The sequence below is a fragment of the Mauremys reevesii genome, linkage group 15, assembly GCF_016161935.1.
Source record: "Mauremys reevesii isolate NIE-2019 linkage group 15, ASM1616193v1, whole genome shotgun sequence".
In the NCBI taxonomy this organism is placed as follows: Eukaryota; Metazoa; Chordata; order Testudines; family Geoemydidae; genus Mauremys; species Mauremys reevesii.
Genome location: NC_052637.1, coordinates 7,757,760 through 7,771,275, shown reverse-complemented (window position 1 = coordinate 7,771,275; position 13,516 = coordinate 7,757,760). Strand labels below are relative to the sequence as shown.

Here is a 13,516-nt window from a genome sequence, read left to right as displayed (position 1 = left end):
CCCTGCTCCGGGTGCTGGGGGACAAGGAGCTCTCACCTTCTCCCACCCCCTGAAGCCTCCTGGCTGCTCTGAGCAGGGTGGGGGTGGGATTCTGCTCCTCTGTCACCCCCAGAGCTTCCATTTATTTATCCTTCCTCCCATGTGACTAGTGGGATTGTGGCTGGGGCAGCAGGTGCTGAGTGGGGGACTCTTGTTGTTCCAGATGCTGGTGACCTTCGAGGAGGTGGCTGTGTATTTCACCCAGGCGCAGGGGGCTCTGCTGGACCCCTCTCAGAGAGCCCTCTACAGGGACGTCATGCAGGAGAACTACGAGATGGTGACCTCACTGGGTAAGAGATTCCTGTCCCCTCAGTTATTAGATACCATGGGGTCTGCGTGTCTGAATCTGGTCAGGTTCTTCCCTGGTCAGTTAGACTGGGGGGACTAGGTCCTAGAGTCCACAGCTGCAGCATGAGAGAGACTTTCATCTCCATACCCCCTCCAGTGGGATAGGGGAATCAGAAACGTAAGAGCATAACAGTTGCCGTACTGGGTCAGACTACGGTCCATCTAGCACTGTATCCTGTCTCTGACAGTGGCTGGTACCAGAGGTTCATGGGGAGTGTTCAGAACAGGGCAATTATGGAGTGACCCACACCTGTCTTCCACTCATGGCTTCTGTTAGCCAGATGTTCGCCGGTACTCCAAGCATGGGGTTGCATCCCTGATCATCTTGGCTAATAGCCCTAGCTGGACCTATTCTCCATGAAATTTTCCAGTTTGTTTTTGAACCCAGTTATACTTTTGGCCATCACAACTTCCGTCGACAATTAGTTCCACAGGCTAACTCTGCGTTGTGTGAAAAAAGAACTTCCTCTTGTATGTATTAATCCTATTGCCAGTTATTTTAATCGGGTCTCCCCTGGTTTTGTGTTGTATGAAAGGGTAAATAACATTTCTCTATTCAGTTTTTGCACACCACTCATAATTGTATAGATCTGTGTCAGATCCCGCCCTTAGTCATCTTTTTTTGAAACTAAAGAGCCCTAATCTGTTTAGTCTCCCCTCATATGGAAGCTATTCCATACCCTTGATTATCTTTGTTGCCCTTCTCTGAACCTTTTCCAGTTCCGCGATACCCTTTTTGAGGTGGAGGGACCAGAACTGGGCACAGCATTCCAGCATTACTTTTCTAATCGTTCCTAACATACTGTTAGACTTTCTTACTGCTGCTGAAGATTGAGCAGAAGTTTTCAGAGAACTATCCACGGTGATTCCAAGATCTCTTTCTTGAGTGGAAACAGCTAATTTAGAACATACACTGGAGAAAATAATCCTAACTATACATATTCAATGTGCACTACTTTGCACTTATGAACCTTGAATTTCATCAGCCATTTTGGTGCCCAGTCTCATGGTTCAGTGAGATCCTTCTGTAACTCCTCACAGTCTGCTTTAGACTCATCTGTCTTGAACAATTTTGTATCATCTGCAAATTTTGCCACTTCACTGTTCATCCCTTGCCCAGATCATCAATGAATATGTTGAATAACAGAGGTCCCAGTACAGATTCTTTGCAGGCCCTGCTATTCACCTCTTTCCATTGTGAAAACTGACCATTTATTCTGACCCTTTGTTTCCTATCTTTCAACAAGTGACTGATCCATGAGCAGACCTTCCCTCTTATTGCATGACTCTTAGGGTATGTCTACACTACCCCTGGATCAGCGGGTAGCGATCAATCTATTGGGGATTGATTTATCGCATGTAGTGTAGACGCGATAAATTGATTCCCGATCGCTCTCCCCTCGACTGCTGAACTCCAGCATTGCGAGAGGCAGAAGCAATGTCAACGGGGGAGCCGCGGCCGTTGATCCAGCGCCGCGAGGACACAAAGTAAGTAATTTTAATTCGATCTAGGATACGTCAACTTCAGCTACGCTATTCTTATAGCTGAAGTTGCGTATCTTAGATCAATTCCCCCCTACCCCTCCCCACTCAGTGTAGACCAGGCCTCAGTTTCCTTAATAGCCTTGGTAAGGAACTTTATTAAAGGGTTTCTGAAAGACCAAATACACTATGTCAACTGGATTGCCCTTGTCCACATGCTTGTTGACTCCCTTAAAGAATTGTAATAGATTAGTGAGGCATGATTTCCCTTTACAAAAGCTGTGTTGATTCTTCCCCAACATATCGTGTTCATCTACATGTCTGATTATTCTGTTCTTTACTATGGTTTTCAATCAATTTTCCCAGTAGTGAAGTTAGACTTACCTGCCTGTAATTGCTAGGATCACCTATGGAATCCTTGAAAATGACATTGCATAGCTTACTTCTGGTACAGAGACTGAGGTTACATACTACAATCAGTAGCTCTGCAATTTCATATTTTCGTTCCTTCAGAACTCTTGGGTGAATACCACCTGAGCCTGGTTCCTTATTACTGTTTAATTTATCGGTTTGGTCTAAAACATCTTCTGGGATAAATATGGACTCAAAGATGTTCCCCAAAAAGAATAGCTCTGATGTGGGTGTCTCCCACACATCCTCTGCAGTGAAGACCGACGCAAAGAATGTATTTAGCTTCCCTATAATGGCCTTGTTTTCCTTGAGTCTTTGTCACCTAGTGGCCCCACTGCCTGTTTGGCAGTCTTCCTCTTTCAGATGTCTTTAAAAACAAAATTACTGTTAATTTTTGCGTCTTTAGCAAGTTGTTTCTCAAATTCTTTCTTGGCCTGCCATATTTTACTTTTCGAATTAACTTACCAGAGTTTGCGCTCCTTCCTATTATCCTTACTAGGAGGCCCAAATTTTAAAGGATGCTTTTTTGCCTCTAATGGCCTCTGTTACTCTGCTGTTTAGCCATGGTGGCATTCTTTTGGTCCTCCCACTGTCTTTTTTTATTTGGGATAGACACTTAGTCTGAGCCTCTATTATGGTGATTTTAAGTAGTCTCCATGTTGTCTGCAGGCATTTTACCCTGGGGACTGCTCTTTTTAATTTCTGTCTAACCAGCATCCTCATTCTTGTGTCGTTTCCCTCGTTAAAGTTAAATGTTATTATGGTGGGTCCACATGCTTGTTGACTCTCTCAAAAAATTCTAATAGATTGGTGAGGCATGATTTCCCTTTACAAAAGATGTGTTGACTCTTCCCTAATATAGTGTGTTCACCTGTGGGTCTGATAATTGTGTTCTTTACTGTAGTTTCAACCAGTTTGCCCGGTACTGAAGTTAGACTTTTTGGTGTTTTCCCGCCTACAAGGATATTAAATTTAATACATTACAGGTCATTTTTACTGAATGGTTCAGCTATAGTTACCTCTTGGACCAGATCCTGTCCTCCACTTAGGACTAAATCAAGAATTGCCTCTCCCCTGGTGGGTTCAAGGACTAGCTGCTCCAAGAAGCAGTAATTTATGGTGTCTAGAAATTTTATCTCTGAATCATGGTGACATTTACCCCATCAATATGAGGATAGATGAAATCACCCATTATTTTTGCATTTTCTACTGTTATAGCCTCTCTGACCTCCCTTAGCATATCACAGTCACTGTCACTTCCTGGTCATGTGGTCAGTAGCTTATTCCTACTGCTATACTCTTAATATTCAAGCATGGAATTTCTATCCATAATTTACAGTTTGATTCATTTTAGTTTTTCACCCTATTTGACTCTGTTTTTTTAATTTATCATATAAGAGCACCACTGCCCCACCAGCGTGACCTACTCTATCATGGCTATATATTTTGTACCCTGGTATTACTGTGTCCCATTGATTATCCTCATTCCACCGAGATTCTGTAATGCCTGTTATATCAATAAGCTCATTTAACCCATGCCCTCAAGTTCAGCCATCTTAGTATTTGTAGATTTCTAGCTGTCATAGGTCTCACCCCCACTTGGAACTGTTGGGCTCCAATGTGGGGACCTGACTTGGTTTCCCTCTAAACTAAAATCCTAGTTTAGATCTAGTAAGCTGCCACCACTCAATCAGATATGTGGATTGAGACACAGTCCTTCCCCAAAATCCTAGGGGATTCCAAGAGCCCCAAATCCATGGAGTTCTTACACCCAGGAGAAATTTACCATTCCCCCTGCTTCCTCCCCCCTCCCTTTTCCTAGGAGAGATACCGGGATCTAACTACAGAGGGATACCTCCTCCTTCTCTTTCCCTGAGAATCCACCCAAGGAAAGACCAAACAAGTCCTTAATAGAAAAGAGTTTATTAAAGAATAAAAAGAAAGTAACTTGTCTTTGTAATTCAAGATAGAACAATACAGGGTCTAAGCTTATCAATCTCTGGAGAGAATCCCCCCTCCCCCTTTCTTTCTCAGTGAAAGCAAAGTAACAGCAAACAGGAATAAAGAATTTCCTTCAGCAAAACACACAATTGCAAATATAGAAAGCAACTCAAAAGACTAATCCACCTTTCTAATTTAATACTCACTATTAAATAGTAGAAACTACTCCAGGAGAACTTGGAGACATGACTGTTCTTTCTTAGATCCAAAGAGAGCTCTCTAACAAAGAACACAGACAAAGGCTTCCCTCCACAGAGATTTGAAATTTTTTTGTCTCTGATGGGTCCTCTGGTCAGGTGGTCATCAGGCACTGCATGTTAACCCTTTACAGGTAAAAGAGACCTTAACCCTGATCTGTTTATTTATGACACTAGCATTTGTATATAAGCACTTGTACGTTTTCTCAATAGGCTTGCCTTCACGTGTTCTGTGCCAATGGGACGCTCTTTTGTGTAACTGTTCCTCTCCAGCTCCTACCTGTACTTTACCAACTCCTTCCTGAGCCTCGATACTAGAATATAGAGCTATCCCTTTAATAAATTCATTCCTAAGAGATGTCTTCACCGGATACAAGGCTCGCCCCCTTCCCTTAGTTTAAAAACCCCTCTACACATTTTTTAATTTGACATGCCAGCAATCTAGTTTCATTTTGGTTTAGTGGGAGCCCATCCCTCCTGTAGAGTCTCTTCCTGCCACCAAAAGTTCTCCGGTTCCTAATAAACCTAAATATCTCCTTCCTGCGCCATCATCTTGTCCATGCATTGAGACCCTGCAGTTCTGCCTGTCTTCCTGGCCTTGTGCATGTAACTGGAAGCATTTCAGAGAACGCTACCATGGAGGTCCTGGACTTCAATCTCTTACCTAGCAGACTAACTTTGGCCTCCAGGAACACTGTCCTACCTTTCCTTGTGTCATTGATACCTACATGTACCACGACCATCAGCTCCTCCCCAGCACTGCTTGTAAGGGTCGCTAGATGTCTTGTGAGAACTACTACCTTTGCATGTAGTGGGCAATGCACCATGCGGTTCTCCTAGTTGTCACAAACCCATCTATATTTCTAATATTTGAACTCCCCATTGCTATTACCTGTCTCTTCCTAATAACTGGGGTCACCCATCCATCGGTATCCTCAGTGTCTGAGGTTATCATGACATCATCTGGAAGGTGGGTCCCAGTTGTGAGATCGTTTCCCTCTGTTCCAGCGTGATGCTTTCAAGCCCCAAGACTTTCATCTTCCTCAACAGCACAGGGCCTGTTGGACAGGAGGTGGGACCGCTCTACAGTGTCCTCAAAAGTCTCCTCTTTGTACCTCTCTATCTCCCTTTGCTCCTCCAGTTAAGGCGCTCTAGCCTCCACACCCTGTGCTTTGTCTCTAAGGGCAGTGAGTTGCTTGTATTGCACGCACATATTCACCAGCTGCCCATGAGGCAGGTAAATTACATGTTGCGCTCTAATGGATGTGCTAATTCATCCCATCTCTCCAGCTTTCAAGGGGGCAGAAGCCGTGTCTTGTCCTGCCTGTATTACTTCTCACTCACGCACAGAATCCTGGTTCTCCTCCCTTCCTGGGACTAGCTCCATCCATGGGGAGGGCTCTGGGCTCTGCAAATTTGGAAATAGGCAGTGGTTTAAAACAGCAGAGCTGTGTGCACGTCAGCAAGTCCCCCAGAGCGCACAGATCCTGGGAACTCCTAGTGAGAGACAATTCCCCCCACCTCCCCACATGTCTGCCTCTCCCAAGGAGGCTCAATGACCATGTCCCTCTTTGTTCAGATTCCACATTCCCACCCCTCCAGCACAGCACAGGGCCAGGTTAAAATCAGGGAATGCCCTTTGTGAAAGATACTCTACCAATGCTCCTTGCATCCTGATCGTGTTTGATTTCACCCCCTGAGCAGGATTCCCCATTCCCAAACCTGACCTGATCACCCAACTGGAACGAGGGGAAGAGCCGTGGGTCCCGGATCTCCAGGCCGCAGAGGAAGGGGAGAGCCCGAGAGGCATCCACACAGATGAGGAGCTAGGGAAACTGACAGAGAAACCATCCGGTGAGTGAAGGAAAAAGCTGGGACTCCCAAAATATGCTGTGAGCGAGAGCCCTCTCTGTTCTTCCCCATCTCACCCAAGTCAGGGCTGCAGTCAGCAGGTGTTGTAGCATCAAGGCAAATATCAGTCAGAGCTTCCAAGCCATCCTGTTAGCTGTTGGGAATGTCCTCCCTGACTTTACTTCCCTGGGAGTGTTGGGGGTGGGATGTGGAGGCAGAATCCAGTGTCTCCATCTCCCCAACAGTCACTGTGTTGTGTTTTCCCTCTGTGCTGTTCCCCTTTCTGTCCTTTCTACCAGCCCAGGCAATGACCCTTGTCTGGATTCTCTCTCTCCCAGCAGGTGATAGGACAGTGAGTGAGAACAAGGAGGAGATTCAGCAGCAGAAAGGTCCTGAGCAAGTGAAACTGCAGGAGACGTTTTTGAGAAGAGCTGAAGGGAATTTTTCCCAATGCTTGGAACAGGGAAAAGCCTGGGGAAATCGGTGCAGGTCTGAGAGCCAGCTGAGAAACTACTTCATTTTTTGGGTGGATGAATCCATTCAATATGGGGGAGGATGCAAAGATCCCAAGGAAACCACACCCCCACAGACATATCACCAGGAAGAGAAACCCTATAAACGCCTAGAGAGTAGGAAAAGGTTCAGTGTGAGTAGAAACCTTGTTACATGTTGGAGAAACCACTCAGGCGAGAAACCGTATAAATGCTTGGACTGTGGGAAAACCTTCAGTAAGAGCTCAGACCTTATTAAACACAGCAGGATGCACACAGGGGAACGACCTTATAAATGCCTGGACTGTGGGAAAACCTTCACTCAGAGCTCACACCTTATTACACACCAGAGGCTGCACACAGGAGAGAGACCTTATAAATGCCTCGAGTGCGGGAAAGGATTCAACGTGAGATCAAACCTTATTAAACATCAGCGAAACCACACGGGAAGGAAACCCCATGTTTGCTTGGATTGCGGGAAATGTTTCAATCACAGCTCCTACCTTATTACGCACCAGAGACTGCACACGGGAGAGAGACCCTATAAATGTCTTGAGTGTGGGAAAAGTTTCAATCAGAGCTCTAGTCTTATCACGCATCTGAGAACCCACACGGGGGATAAACCCTATCAGTGCCTCGACTGTGGGAAAAGCTTCAATGTGAGATCACAACTTATTATTCATCAGAGAATCCACACGGGAGAGAAACCTCATAAATGCTTGGACTGTGGCAAAAGCTTCAGTCACAGCTCACACCTTACTAAACATCGGCGAATTCACACAGGAGAGAGACCCTATAAATGTCTTGAGTGTGGGAAAACTTTCAATCAGAGCTCGCACCTTATTATGCATCAGAGAACCCACACGGGAGAGAGACATTATAAGTGCCTCGAATGTGGGAAAAGTTTTGTTCGGAGATCAGCCCTTATTACGCATCAGCGAATCCATACGGGAGAGAAACCCCATACATGTTTGGATTGTGGGAAAAGTTTTAGTCAGAGATCAGCCCTTATTAGACATCAGAGAATCCATACGGGAGAGAAACCTCATATATGCCTCAACTGTGGGAAAAGATTCATTCAGAGATCACACCTTATCACACATCAGACAATCCACATGGGAGAGAAAACCCATAAATGTTTGGACTGCGGGAAAAGCTTCAATAACAGCTCCTACCTCACCAAACATCGGAGAATCCACAAGGGTGAGACACCCTAGAAACACTTCAATGGTAGAAAAGATTCAGTGGGAGCTCTCACATTTTTATACATCAGAGAATTCCCACAATAAAAGACTTTTAATAAAATCGGTACCTAAAATGCAGTGAAAACAAGAAAAATAAATGACAGATTCGAGCCTGTAGAAGAGTTGAAAGTCACCGAGCAGAGAGTGGATGCAGTTCCAGGGTTCCTAGCCAATCGCTCGTTAGGAGCACAATTAAAATTGCCCCCCGCTAAGATTAAAATCTCGCTTCTCCAACAGTGTGCTAAAAGAGCACCCAAGCTCTGAAAAATCCCCCACACCTGGTCTTTCCCTACAGTAGCAGCACAGACTGTCCGGGGTCCTGCTGCAGCAGGAAGAAGAACAGGAGAACTTGTGGCACCTTAGAGATTAACAAATTTATTTGAGCATAAGCTTTCATGGGCTAGAACCCACTTCAGCGGATGCATGCAGTGGAAAATACAGTAGGAAGATTATATATTATATATATATATATAAAAATACACACACAGAGAATATGAAACAATGAGTGTTACCATACACACTATAACGAGAGTGATCTGTTAAGGTGAGCTATTACCAGCAGGAGAGAGAGGGAAAGGGGAAAAAAAACACTTTTTGTAGTGGTAATCAAAATGGCCCATTTTCAGCAGTTGACAAGAAGGTGTGAGGAGCAGTAGGGGGGAAAAATAAACATGGGGAAATAGTTTTACTTTGTGTAATGACCCATCCACTCCCAGTCTTTATTCAAGCCTAATTTAATGGTGTCCAGTTTGCAAATTAATTCCAATTCAGCAGTGTCTCATTGGAGTCTGTTTTTGAAGTTTTTTTGTTGTAATATTGCAACTTTTAGGTCTGTAATTGAGTGACCAAGGAGATTGATGTGTTCTCCAACTGGTTTTTGAATGTTACAATTCTTGACGTCTGATTTGTGTCCATTTATTCTTTTGCGTAGAGACTGTCCGGTTTGGCCAATGTACATGGCACATGATGGCATATATCACGTTGGTAGATGTGCAGGTGAATGAGCCTCTGATAGTGTGGCTGATGTGATTAGGTCGTATGATGGTGTCCCTTGAATAGATATGTGGACAGAATTGGCAAGGGGCTTTGTTGCAAGGATACATTCCTGGGTTAGTGTTTTTGTTGTGTGGTGTGGTTGCTGGTGAGTATTTGCTTCAGGTTGTGGGGCTATCTGTAAGCAAGGACTGGCCTGTCTCCCAAGGTCTGTGAGAGTGATGGATCGTCCTGGATAGGTTGTAGATTCTTGATGATGCACTGGAGAGGTTTTAGTTGGGGGCTGAAGGTGACAGCTAGTGGTGTTCTGTTACTTTCTTTGTTGGGCCTGTCCTGTAGTAGGTGACTTCTGGGTACTTTTCTGGCTCTTTCAGTCTGTTTCTTCACTTCAGCAGGTGGGTATTGGAGTTGTAAGAATGCTTGATAGAGATCTTGTAGATATATATATATATCTTTCTACTGTATTTTCCACTGCATGCATCCAGTGAAGTGGGTTTGGGCCCACAAAAGCTTATGCTCAAATAAATTTGTTAGTCTCTAAGGTGCCACAAGTACTCCTGTTCTTTTAACTGATACAGGCTAACACAGTTGCTAGTCTGAAATCTGTCATTATTCTGCAGCAGCGTCCGCCTCCCAGCAGCTCACTGGGCAACTGGTAGGGTGTGCCTGATTGATTGCACTTCCTGATTGGTGAAGGGGTGGAACTAGCGACTACGTGACCCAGCAGCAACTGGGGCTCGCTGGAAGCTCAATGCGTTCCACGCCTGCAGCTGCATTTGGTCCTGCTTCTTGCTTTCTGCTTCTCACCAGTCTGCTCTTGGGCCCAGCTGCCTGCTTCAGTTCCTGTCCTTCTCCATCTTTGCAACCCCTGGCTCTGCTTCCTGAACATGCTTCCGGCTCACCCATTGACTCTGGCTTTCAGCTTTTGATCCCTGCCTTTCACCCTTGGCTCTGTGATGGATGTAGGGAACAGATATGCCTTTGAATGATTAATAGTTACTGGTTCTTTCTGGCCCTCAGAAAAATAGAAAAGGCCGCCTCTGTTTATCCCAAAAATAGGATCCACCTAAGAAGTAAAGACAACAAGAAAATGGTTCATATCATATGACACACCTTGTCTAAGAACCCGTAGATCAGCCAAGGTTGGGATTTCCTCTCCCCAAGAATAGAAACTAAAATGTCTAAATGAGAGTACTGTTAATCAGCTAGGAAAGAATATCTCATCATTTGCTTATGTATACACCTCTTTCTCCCTCCCAGCCTAACTAAAAAGAACGCCAAGTTACCAAACTACGGTAACACCCTGCTTGCCTATGCAAAATGTTTTCACTCCAAAGTATAAACTGTACATTGTTTCCCTTGTAAATCAAATATACTGTGAATCATCTTTCATCCCAAATTAAAATCCACACATCTGTTTGCATTGTGATTGTGACTCAGATCTACATCCTTCTGTAGGTGGAAAATGTCTCTTGTTCTGTTGTATGTCCTAAATAAGGTGAAATGCTTATGTACAATCAAAAGAATGTATGGAGTATGTCCTCCAAATTTAGAAGAGTATAAAGGTTTTGTTGGGTTTCATTGTAAATGTTGCCCTCTAAGAATTGTCTGGCACAAGGAAGAAGAAATGTAAAAAGATATAAACCAGGGTATCACTTTGGGATATTACGAGAAATTGCTTAAAAGAGGGTGTCCCAATCGATAGGAGGGGCTAATGATGAAATACAATCCTTGAAATGAATCAAATGTACAAAGCCTCTGATGAAAAAAAAAAGACTGAAGAAATTTGTGATACACTGACGCCACCCACTGGATACCAATGGAAGCAGCAAAGAAAAAACCTAAGCACTTATTTGACCTGAGTCCAATAGGAATGTGTATGTGGCCCTTTCCTATGAGCCCTGAAACTAGGGTATATAAACTGAAGTCACCATATGCTAAAGAGAGTTGACTGAACCCAACAAGAAAGTGAAAAATCCTAAGTACAACTCACTCCCGGACCAGACGTGGAAAGAACTCTTCCCCCCAGTCCAGGATTATATGGATAAGAAGTGGTGAGATTTCATTTCAAGGATTGTATTTCCCATTCTGTTCTTTCATATAAATTACTGTGCGTTATCTTGCTCAGTCTGTGTTCTCTAGTGAGACCTCAAGTAACCATATTTTAACTTCTTTGTAAGCCCAAGCAAATTGGCCTGACAGATTAAAAAGAATTGCTTTTAGCAATTGTTTTTAATACTCTAAACTTGTCTCTTTCGGACCAGTCCAGTCAAACTGTACTAACCACACTCTTCTAAGTGCCTTGCAGACAAGCGCACCCTGGGAAGTGTGATAAATGTGTTAGGAATTTAGAATTGATGGTCATAAATCAATGTAATCAGAAACCTTGGTACTTTGTTCCTTGATAGAACTGCTGAGCCTCCACGCTAGCCTGTGAGAATTGCTTTCAAGACTGTATTGTGTGTTGTATACACCTAGCACTTTGGTTGTGTCTGCACTTTGGTGGCGAACTGCTGATTGTATATTGATGTGACTCTGAGTGAATTAATAAATTGTTGTTTGGTTGAGGAAAAGCATGTGTCCTGATGTGAGAAATACAGTTCAACTTAAAAGTGGACCTGAAAAGACCCCATCATTAAAACTAGTAAGCTAATGTTCCCTGGACTTAATACAAGGGATTATGTTGGATTCTATTATATCTAGGCCTAGTTTGTTAGGTTTCAGCTTTGAAATCTATCTGGCACCCTGGCAAATTCATAAATTGACTCCTTTTCATGCTTACAGCTCTGCTCTTGATGATGACCCCAGGTGCCCTGTGGTCCCGATTCTTGTCTCCAGCTTGATTCCACTCTACCCTCCCGGCCTGGCCATCCCCATGGTTCTGACCATTAGATACAACCACCCACAACCTGGTTGTGATCCTACCAGTGTGAGCCACCCAAGAGAAAGATCGGAGATCTGATTGGCTGTAGGAAATTTCACAGCTTCCTGAATCAGTACGGGCTCCTGTTCATACTTCGACCCCGTTCATTTCCCAGTGACCAGGCCCAAGTGGGGTTCATTATCGGCCTATTAGTGGGGGAAGCCCTAGTCTGGGTGTTTCCCGCCCTAGAACTTCCAGCCCCTTGCTAGGGCATCTTGAGGAATTCAGCTGAGACGTGGTGGCTGTCTTCAATGACCCAAATTGCACCCATTCTGCTGAGACCACACTTTGGGACTTATGCAAGGGGACTAGCCCTGTTACCAGGTGCGCTGTAGAATTCCAACCCTTAGCGGCTGGCACTAGATGGAATGAAGCAGAAGAACATTCCTATTTCCGATGCCAGGTAGAGCCCTCATCCGACCCAGTGGCTGTGACCAAGCTGTGCATCACCGTTGATCACCTGGCTGAATGCTGACTAGAAAGTCCAATTTTCAACCCACGCTGGCTGCCCAGCTTCAACCCTGTCATACTGCCATAGTAAGGAACCAGCAGTGAGCCACAGACGTATGCCTACATTGCCAGGGAACTTGGGCACTTCATCCAGAGGTATCCCAATACGATTCATGTTCTGCTCTGGTCAGGAAAGCCCCCTTCTCTCAACCAGTACCCTAGCCAGGATCAGTCAGCAAGCCGCCGCTGTCCAACTTCCTCTTACTTACAACATCCTGCCATGTCTGAGCTGAGGATTCCAGGAAACTCAGGAGCCTCTGACATATTTTTGGACATAAATTTTGCTTGAATGTACAACATTCCCACACCCAGAATGCGTCCAAGCATCAGTACTGAGGTGGCAGCCTCAGGGACCGCCCGAGAAGCAGCAGTCCCGGAAGTGGCCGGAGCAGCGGCCTAGGGGCAGCCCCAGAGACCATCGGAAGAGTGATCTTTGGGGTCCTTTGAGCAGCAGGCCACTGGGGCCCATCAGCCTCCACTGCTGGAGCAGGGCCCCCCCAGAGTAGCGGGGCCCCAGGAGCAGAGATTTAGTCATCATGTGTATTTATAGTAAAAGTCATGGACAGGTCACGGGCTTCCATGAATTTTTGTTTATTGCCCGTGACCTATCCATGATTTTTACTAAAAATACCCATGATTAAATATTACTGAGAAGAGAGTGCTCTCACCACTGGGCCATGGGTTCATCCAACGTCGGGCTCCCTTAGTCTCTCCTGCTGAATGTTGGGTGTCATTACAAAGTCCTTGGGAAAGGGGACGGGGCTCTCCCAGGCAGGTGCCCCAACCCCTGGGCTGCTGAGTCAGTCTCTTGCTCTGGCCCAGTGAATGTCTCCAGCTGAGCTGGGCAAAGAGGGGGCTTTGCTGAAGGTCTCTCCCCAGCACAGACCCTGCTTGGGGAGCAGCAGCTCTGCGGTTTGGGCTCCCAGATCCTGATGGAGGAGGCAGCAGCTTGTGACCCAGGCTGGAAAACAGAGAGAGACGGAGTGCGGCCTCCTCTCTCTGAGCAGGACCCAAACCCCTTTGGCC

The 13,516-nt window shown here is 45.2% G+C and overlaps 1 protein-coding gene across 2 annotated transcripts; it reads left to right on the top strand.

Annotated features, from left to right (window-relative positions):
• The first annotated feature begins 286 nt into the window (after positions 1-286).
• LOC120383898 (zinc finger protein OZF-like) lies at positions 287-8,450 on the top strand. 2 transcript variants are annotated; one of them, XM_039502218.1, is made up of 3 exons: positions 287-329; positions 6,183-6,332; positions 6,671-8,450. In XM_039502218.1, exons 1-3 carry the CDS (start codon positions 296-298, stop codon positions 8,035-8,037), a joined length of 1,551 nt encoding a protein of 516 aa, XP_039358152.1. In that variant the 5' UTR covers positions 287-295; the 3' UTR covers positions 8,038-8,450. The 2 variants fall into 2 exon arrangements, with proteins under 2 accessions (XP_039358152.1, XP_039358151.1); XM_039502217.1 differs by having other exon boundaries at positions 6,668-8,450.
• Positions 8,451-13,516: the final 5,066 nt, after the last annotated feature.